Genomic DNA, 10,207 nt, shown 5'->3' on the forward strand with positions numbered 1-10,207 from the left:
TTTGGTCGGGAACTTCAGTAGCCAGTGGATCTGTTAAGATGGATCTTATGAAGAGTTGTCTGAAAATGTGTCAGAGTTTGTGAAAGTGTTATCTGACAGGATGGATGATATTCACCATCAAGTGCGTTCAAACTTGAAAACGTCTGCTGATTCGATGAAGTTAACTTATGATAAGAGATCTACTGAAGTCAGCTTTGTACCAGGAGATAAGGTGTGGTTGTATAATCCCAGGAAGACCAAAGGGAAGTCTCCTAAGTTGTTTCTACATGGGAAAGCCCATATGACATAGTGGATCGTCTCTCAGACGTGACTTTCCAGATAAAATGTGGTCGGCGAGATAAGCCAAAAGTGGTGCATGCCAACAGGCTTTGGCATTATCACGGTCCAGGACATTTCAGTTGGAACGAAGTGAACAACAGAACAAATGACGCTGCTGAAGACGTGCCACCTGAAGAAGCCACTGTCAAAGAAGCAACTCTACTCAGTTTTGAGAAGGGAAACAGTGAACCCCTTGATGAAGTTACTACCACTGATGTGACTGTTACTGATGATAGGACATTTCCTGATGAAGCAGATGAACCCCACATGTAGCAGAAGTCAACGAGACGGAGGCCAGTGCGGAAGAAGATACGTCCCGTAAAATTAAGAGACTTTGTTGAATTGTAATTTTGTGTTTGTAATTCTGTACATTTAATTAAGTTATTGTTAATTGTTTATTGGTTTAATGTAAGTGGCTATTGTTCGGGACGAACAATACTAAGGAAGGGGCAGTGTTACGACAGCGGAAGTCACGTGACTCTAATAACACGTCATTGACTTGTAGAAATATCCTGTCCCTTCCTAAATGGTCTAGCGTTTACTAGATATGCTGTTGTCTTGTATATATAAGACGGTCAAGTTTTATGTTGAGTCGAGCACGTGAGACGTTCGTTGTGAATTATAGGTTTTGTTATAGCGCGACTGTGGAAATTAAGTGTATTGCAAAGTTGTATTCAGAAAGAATAAACGAGTTTTATTTAAGAAAGGACTTGTGTCGCTAAAGTTTCATCGGAAAGAATTTTTACGGAAAATCACTAACGAACGGAGACGTAACAATATTCACCAATTACTTCTTTTGTGAGAAAAATATCCCTTGGCTCATCTCTGGATACGTCATAAGGATTATTGGCGTATGATAAAAACTGTGTAAACTTTAATCGTTTAGTTCTGAAGAAAATTGCTCACAAATTTGCGAGGAAAAACTATGACAGGCTGAGCAAGAGACGCGAATATGAACACATTATAACTCCGAGAATATATTTTGTGTTGCCCTGGGGACTTACATTAAAAAATATGTTTATTGGCTTGTGAGTGTAGTGTGGATAAAATTTCGAAATTTTCATGGTTTTATACATGACAAAACTTGACTTTAAGGGTTTGTGAAATGTTGAGGAAACAACTTCTTTGATAAATATATGAGAAAAAAAATATGTTTATTGATAAATCAATAACAAATCAAAAACTACACAAATATTTTAAGGAAGTGCGCAGAGAATGACTGACGAAAGCTGTTAACTACGACAAAGGAAGTTATTTGGCAGCCTTTGCTGTAGACTACGAAACTGTGAGAAGGTGATGCTATAATTTAGTGTGTGAACTTGCATGTACGTTTATTCACATTTTTAATGACTCATTCAATACTTCTTATTATGACGTCGAAATTCTTATTTTTCCCAGAGTTGGATAATATTTACTATATATTTGTTTTAACAGTACAGAGTATAACGCCACTAAGTGCGAAAGCGTTGTTACCAACACTCGTAGAAAAAGGTGTCACGTGACAACACACTGCCAATCAACTGTGTTATTTGTCATGCAGCAGAAACAAATCTAGGGGACGGTTAAATAATTTCAATGAAATATTTATGTAGCTAAATAACTTTTATATATTTATCAATACTTTCAAGAAATATAGTCAAGTAGACGAACCCTACATTTAAAATTTCGATTCTGCGCTATCGTAGAACTATCATAAACAATGTATGTTTGACGCGTCATCTAACTTAGCAAATGTGCCCAGTGCAATCAAAGTTCATGCTATCCAATCAGTTTGTGAAGTTTACAAGGTCGTTTTCGTACGCCCGTAGATTCAGAGTTTCAGTGTCAACTTTCCAAGCCTCAGTGGAGGATAAATAATGACAGTTTATCTGTATGTGTAAAGTCACTTAACTTCGAAGTTGTCGATATGTATTGTGCAACTAAGCAAAGAAAATCTGGAAAACATAGAAGTTTAAAATTATTCTCTCGATATTTATCAGGTAAGCGACGAAAGACCTCGCTGTCTACTATTGGTTCAGAACAATCTACTGCAAATAAAAAAATCCAAGAAACTACAAAACACAAACGTAAACGTTCGTTAAAATCGTATCTTGGATTTGGAAATCTCCGCAAACAGAAAACTACTGATTTTGAAGACACCGGATACCTTATTGGAGAAACGAGTGCACCATATACAAAAGACGGAAATAAATGTAAGGATTTCTCGAAACCAAATAATACGGGCGAAAGTAATAATAAACCTGCTAAGAAAAAGGTATTTTTCTATATTTTCATCTTAATCATACTTTCTATTTAAGACTTATTTAGTAATTTTGAAAGATAAAGAGACAATGTGTTAGATTGTTGAAATGTGCATCATTATGAGAGCGCTAACAATTTAACACTACGAAATAGTTTTGTAACCAAAAATTATTATACAGAATTGATTAATGTTACCTAAAACTGTGACAACTTTTTTAATTCCACGGGTAACAACGAAGTTCTAGACTGATCCTGTCTTCTAGTCTACCATGTAGTAGACAACCAATACAAATATAAGAGACTGGAACAAATGTTTTATCATTAGCCTGATTCAAAAGGTAAGTGACGTACGTTTTACATTTACTTTCTTCAAGCTCAACTGGCAAACTAACATCCGTGAATAATTCTACATTTTCAAGCGTTACATCTGAAAAAGTGAAACAGTAAAATTCTATAACTTCGTTTCTATGTCAACAACATCGAGACGTGTTTCTTAAAAAGTACTCGTATTGTGATAAATAAATTTGATATTAATATCTCACGAGGAACGCTATTATCTTACTGGCTCACTTTAAGTTTTCGTCCAAAGTGTCTTGTTAAAGGTTAATTAAGGTTTAGCAAATAATATTGATAAGCATTTATTGACTAGAAACCGTGTCGAAGAGGGTTTAAAATACTATTACTCGTTTAAATCTTGCTTTAGTACACTATGTAAGATATGTTGTATCAGACATATTTAACAGGTAGATAAATATGAACATAATTTCCCTTTTTAAATAAAACTCATCCAACTATACGAAATACAGTAACCTATGGAAAAATATTTGTTTATTTTCAGATATTCACTTAAAGCTAAACAGCACCCACATCCATCTTTTGGGGCGCTCCAATAAAATGCCAGGCTTTGACTGTCACTCTTATAACGCGCTCACGGTTACAAATTTTGGAGCGTGATTTTGCGGCAACGGGACGCAAACCATGGTCCCTCGGAAACATAGACCGGCACGCTATCCACTAGGCCTCGCCTGTCCCATGTGATAAAACGAAACTACGAAATAAATCAGTAATTCAAGAGATATATAGGTTTTACCTATGCAGACTCATAGTTCTGTTATTAAGTTATAGCCAGTGATGGAAATGGGGATACACGCTGTGTACCTAGTTCTCAGTTTGCACCCCCCCCCCACTGGTTATTAACCCTATCGTCGCGGGTCAAAAGCCAAAATTCAAATATTAATTTTAGTAATATGCATTAGTTAATTTCTTAATCTAATAAAAGTAAATATTATATTATATTATTATTTATATTTGCTTTTCTATATTTATCACCCCACTGCTTCTGCTAAGCGTGTACCTAGTTTCTAAGTCCCATTTCCTTTCTTGGTTATAGCCAAGACTGTACATATATTCAAATCACTTCCGTGACTTTTCCTATAATTAATTTAAAACACAGTGGAAAGTTTTTATAATCATGGTCAGTTTAGTTTAAGAACTGATTTGAACTTTCACATTAACGATGCGTTCGATGATAAAAAACAACAGTTAAGTAGTTAGACCTATAAAAGTAGTTTAACATGAAGAATTATATCATGTTTGTTGATCAGAAGTCAAACACTAGCATATAGTATTTGTATCAGCTAATCAAAACTGGAGTACATGAATTCGTTCAATGTAAATGTATCTCGTATATGATAACAAGTAAACATAAGATGGTTGCGAAATGTTTTTACCAGATGAAAGACAAGCAGTTTTAACACTTCATAGATAAGTAGTGGAAAACACATGCCCTGCCATTAGCAGAATTTACTTGCTATTTTAATTTATTCGATTTATAGCTTACCAGTGTAAACTTTACAGCAGAACAACGTGTATACTTTTGTGTTTTGTTGGCGTGTAGCGTCTCTTTGGCGGCATTTAAACTGGCGATTTTTTAAAAGACATAACTTCACTACCGTTACTGTCATAACTTTATAAGTTTGACCGGTGAAAGTGCTTGTGTTATTCAAGTCCACTGATATCCGACAGGCTAATTAAAAAATATCCGCAAAACGCAACTTCTAGTAATATGTGCAGAGAATAAAAGAAACACGATCAACAAAAGCAAGAAACTGATGCGCACGTACAAGTGAACAAATAAAATAATTGTACAAGTCTTCGCACCTAATAGCCGGCTCACAATTCTCAGTTGTGACTTTAACTGGCTGATGAGGTTTCAAAAATACCTTCTTTAAAACGTAAAAATGTCCCCACCAGACAAAGACGAGAAGGATTCTAACTAACATGTCCCCACCAGACAAAGACGAGAAGGATTCTAATTAACATGTCCCCACCAGACAAAGACGAGAAGGATTCCAATTAGCATGTCCCCACCAGACAAAGATGAGAAGGATTCTAATTAACATGTCCCCCCAGACAAAGACGAGAAGGATTCTAATTAGCATGTCCCCACCAGACAAAGACGAGAAGGATTCTAATTAACCGCCAAAATACATAACAAAACGTTAAAAGTGCGGTATACCAAAATCTAACGCTGCAGCTCCCCAATGGCTGAGCGGTAAGCCTGTTGGCTTATAACGCTAAAAACCGGGTTTCGATACCTGTGGTGGGCACAGCACAGATAGCCTATTGTGTTACTTTGTGCTTAACGACAAACAAACAAAACCGGCACTGCACAAGTCACCAACTATGTCAAGTAATATTCCTAGAGAAGGAATTCCCTACTTCATACCAATTAGTAAAAGTATGTGAAGCACTCCTTGAGATAAGCTAACCACTCCCCAGAGAGATCAGACACGGAGTGATACGAACTATTAGCCATTGGCGTATGCAAATTTATCTGAGTACAATCTTTAGACATTATGTTAATAAGAATATTATATTTAAAGAAGGAGGCACTTTGTTCAAATTCATAAAAAACAAAACACAAGAACAACAACAATGCATCAGTATAATGATGCACAAAGGATTAAAGAATAATTAAAAACTGTTTTGGCAGGCTATGCTGTTCATTCCCAAGTAACTGAGTAATACGTAGAGAAGGTAGTATCTTAGTCACAATCTTTGATGTGTAATAATATTAGCAGAACTTAGTAAACTGTTCTCAGGTTACTATGTATAGATATATAGCTGTGATCATAATATTTTGTACGTTCAAGTTTAAACCGGTCCAGAGCGGTCAAAATCCACTAACTAATTTGAAAAGAAAAAAACGACTTCCTAATAATGTTAAGCTCAGATCCCTTTTTCATTATTGAGTGTGTTTTCTCTAGTTTTGAGTATTTCTATCGGTTCTTTTTGATTGTATTTATGGAAAAAATTTTGGTCCAGCAATGATTTTAATTAATCGAAATTAATTTTATGGATAGTTATGGAAGGGTAAGTTTGTTTGTTTGTTTGTTATTAATAATGCACAAAGCTACACAAGGGCTATCTGTGCTCTGCCCACCACGGGTATCGAAACCCGGTTTCTAGCGTTGTAAGTCCGCTGACATACCACTGTACCACTGGGGGGCTGGAAGGGTAAAATTCGTAATTATTTCAGTCACTACACGAAGGCTACAACGCTAAAAATCGAGTTTCGACACCCGTGGTGGCCAGAGCACAGATAGCCTATTTTTAAGCTTTGCGCTTAACAACAAACAAACACACAAAAACCGTGCCCAAGAGCCCCCCTCCACCAGTGGCACAGCGGTATACCTGCTGACTTACAACCCTAGAAACCGGGTTTCGATATCCGTGGTGAGCAGAGCACAGGTGTAGCTTTTTGCTTAACTTCAAAGCAAAATTTCCTTTCCGTGCCCAAGATAAGTGGAATCATATATGTTTATACTTACTTGGACTATGTCTTGGAAAACATGTGCGTAAACAAATTCAGAAACTGCATGAGAATGTGGAGTTGTAAGAAACATGAAAACAAGTGAAGAGAGTTAAAGGAATGAGACGAAAACACGTAAAACAAAATATAATTATGTGTTCTTTAACGCAACTAACAAAAGGCGAAATCTTCATACCTTCTAAACATAATCATGCCAAAATAAAACATATGCAAAAGATTTTCTCAATTCAAATTTACAAATACAAGCAAAATGAATTCAACTAATAAAAATAAAATTATAGACCAAATTCAATATAAATACAAATTCTAAATCAAATAAAATTTAACTCACTTCAAGTATACATCCAGAACAAATTCAATAAATAATAGTAATACTTAACCCCCCAAAAGGCAAAAATAAAAACGTGAATTAAGAAATTAAGTGAACAGAGCTTACTAAAATGAAATAAAAAATCAAAATCTACAAGTGCCTATGAAATTCAACAAAAACAAACAAACAAGATCTTTTATTGTGTGTTTTTACAAAAAGAACAAATAGAAAGCACGATTATACAGGAAATTGGTTATCTTTGACCCAGTTGTTTTCGGTATCACGGTGAAACTATTCTCGTACTCAGGAACCTTCTTACTGCTTTAGGAAACAGTGACTGCACGATATCACACAGAGCGTCAGAATAATGGATATATCAGAAACATATGTTGAAATATAGAAACAAATGTAGAGAGAGAGAGAGAACTTCACGGAAATATTTCTTATTATTTTTTCTTGTTACTCAAGGGTCTAAGCCTTACAGTAAATATGGAAGTAGGGCAACAATGATAACCTACACTTCACCCTGATGTATCAAATGATTCCAAACTTACTTTTCTAAACCCCTATCTCTTATATACCAAAATAAGCTAAAGTGGCAGCGATTAAAAGCTATATTACACAATTTGTATTCATTTAAATATACATATGAAAACGTATCGTTACTTCTGTAGAAAGTAGCTGGCAAACGTTAATGAAAGTTGTTCACTGCAATTTGTTAATACACTAACGATATTATGTTGGTCTTCTTCTTTATAAAGCTAGCTCTTTGTACGATGAAATTTGAGGGAGCCTTGTGAAATACAAAAAAAGTAAATTCATCAAAAATTAAAGGCTTTAGTACAAAATAAATAACTTTCTAGATGCTTCTAGCCATAATATATATTATATGTGAGTTTAATAATTTGTCATTTAAGCATTTTAGCTTCTCAAAATAAGATTAAGCTGGTTTGATTATATTTAAAATAAACTAAGCTTTTCACTGGATTTGTGGTAGTTCAGAATTTAAAAATGTTGGATACATTTTTCAAGGAAATATCTAGGATGTTTGTTTTCTTTTAGCATAAACTTTCATAATTGGCTAGCTGTGACCGAAACTAGAATTCTAGCGTTATAAGCCCCGAAGCTTACCGGGGGACTAACTTGGACGAACGGTTCCGAAGACTTATATTGTAGAGAATACTAATATACGAACTGCAGAATGCTTTTTTGGTGTCTCAAAATATTATTGCAAATTTTGTATATTTTGTAAATTTGTTGTGCAAGACTGTTTAGTATTTTTGAAGAACAATATTTCAACTGTATATAGTTTACACATGTTTTAGTTGCACATTATCCTATAAATTGATATATATATACAAAGTGATAGTGCCACGATGATGCAAACTGCCAAGAGTGTTTGTTTTGGCTATATATATATGCGCATATAGTGTTCCGTAAACACTTTTAGGGAGAGACACGGGACAATTAACAAAGCCCCCCAGTGGCACAGCTGTATGTCTGCGGACTTACAACGCTAGAATCCGGGTTTCGATACCCGTGGTGGGCAGAGTACAGATAGCCCATTGTGTAGCTTTGTACTTAATTACAAACAAATTAACAAAATTACTGAACGATCCTGTATTTTTACATAATCAGAATATTTAAGTGCAAAATAGAGTAAACAAATTAAATGACTTAATAAAGTTCGGTTTACAGAAATGTTCTACAAAATAAAAATTCACTCCCTGAGTTTTCGGTAAATGGTACTTTCAAAAGATTGCTGTTGTTGTTGTTTTAGTGCAAAGTTACACAATGGGCTATCTGCTCACCATGAGGAGTCGTATCCCGAATTCTAGCATTGTAAGTCCGTAACCTTACTGCTGATCACCAGAGGGCACTTTGAAAGGAACAAGCCTTTATAGGAGAACGTATTTTTTTTTTTGCTTTATTTCTTTTCTTTGTTCGTTCTATTTACTTCACGATGCTTTAAGAACATATGACTTAAAATATATAAATAAATCACAATTAAAACAAACTGTTAGTCTGAGAGCTGTCGAAAGTTTTACTATGGCCTGTTCAGGTGACACTTATGTGTAATTAAGGGGATTATTTAGGTGACATGTATGTGTAATTAAGGTGATTATTTAGGTGACATGTATGTGTAATTAAGGTGATTACTTAGGTGGCATGTATGTGTAATTAAGGTGATTATTTAGGTGACATGTATGTGTAATTAAGGTGATTATTTAGGTGACATGTATGTGTAATTAAGGTGATTATTTAGGTGACATGTATGTGTAATTAAGGTGATTATTTAGGTGACATGTATGTGTAATTAAGGTGATTATTTAGGTGACATGTATGTGTAATTAAGGTGAATTTTTACTTACAGATGCTATTAATTTCTCTCTTCTCATTTTTATTTTATTTAAGAAACTTTCAAAAAGAATCAGGCGAACGGTGATGACCGCATGTCGCTATATTGGAGTTGGCCTGGCAAACATGGCTCCCACCGTTGGAACACCAATGGCTGCTTCTGTGGAGAATCCGTTCTGGTACTCGGAAAATTATTGTTACCCATGTACACATCCTTCAAGACTTAACCAATATGGATCAGTTAACTATACTGGAAACCCGTGGGGTAGAAATCGACCAATTAGTGTGTGGTAGGACAGTTCGGAACTACAAAAGTCACTGAGATGGAAACTGTAAATTTAATAATTACAAATAAATCAAGGTGTGGAGGGTGCTATTTTCATGAAAGTTGTATGTGTAAATATATATATATATGATTATTTGAAACTGTTTTGTACTGGTCTTGCTGAGAATTGGTAACATTTTGATTGTTACTATTTTCAAGAAGATATTTTGCAAATTATTGTAAATTTTCGTTGCTTTCAGAAGAAGAAAAAATTCATTTATTATTAGAATACCACTCAAAGTGAAATATAAGCCTCAATAAAGGAAAATGGTTTTATGTAGAAATTTGTTTGTAGTCAATCAGGTTCTTATTTTACTACATTAATAATTGTGAAATTATATAAAACCACGTTAATTTTAATATGAAGTACATCACGTCTAGCCAACTTGGCACCTTGACCAACTTAATATTTAGGTTGAATTTACTTAAGATGCCGATGTTTAAAAGTGCCAAGTTAAGGGATAAAATACTGTAAGAATGAACTCCAGTTGGTAGTACGACTAAATAAAAAAACCACTAAGAGATTAAAATCAAATAAACGCAAGTTGAATGTGTTATGCATTTTGATATATACAATAAAATCAGCTAAAAGTAGTTTGTTTGTATTTAAGCACAAAGCTACACAATGGGTTATCTGTGCTCTGCCCGCAGACATATCACTGTACTACTCGGGGGGGGGGGGCGTTAAAAGTAGTTCATACAGCATAGGCTTCACAACTTTTGTATCAAACGAGACGTTATTTTAGAAGAGTTTCTTAAGTAAAAATGAAAACTTAATTTGAGTTATCCTGATTCACTTGAAGTTCTGTAAAGAGATTTT

The 10,207-nt window shown here is 34.6% G+C and overlaps 1 protein-coding gene across 1 annotated transcript; it reads left to right on the forward strand.

Moving 5' to 3' along the window:
- Positions 1-2,098: 2,098 nt before the first annotated feature.
- LOC106463247 lies at positions 2,099-9,678 on the forward strand. Its single transcript, XM_013923248.2, has 2 exons — positions 2,099-2,572; positions 9,120-9,678. Exons 1-2 carry the CDS (start codon positions 2,225-2,227, stop codon positions 9,354-9,356), a joined length of 585 nt encoding a protein of 194 aa, XP_013778702.1. The 5' UTR covers positions 2,099-2,224; the 3' UTR covers positions 9,357-9,678.
- Positions 9,679-10,207: the final 529 nt, after the last annotated feature.

Source organism: Limulus polyphemus, unplaced genomic scaffold (genome assembly GCF_000517525.1).
Source record: "Limulus polyphemus unplaced genomic scaffold, Limulus_polyphemus-2.1.2 Scaffold1359, whole genome shotgun sequence".
NCBI classification, from domain to species: domain Eukaryota; kingdom Metazoa; phylum Arthropoda; class Merostomata; order Xiphosura; family Limulidae; genus Limulus; species Limulus polyphemus.

Coding starts and splice junctions, on each gene's coding strand:
- LOC106463247 (XM_013923248.2), top strand. CDS start 2,225: ATGTATTGTGCAACTAAGCAAAGAAAATCTGGAAAACATAGAAGTTTA. Junction 2,573..9,119: donor ATAAACCTGCTAAGAAAAAG/GTATTTTTCTAT, acceptor ATTTTATTTAAG/AAACTTTCAAAAAGAATCAG.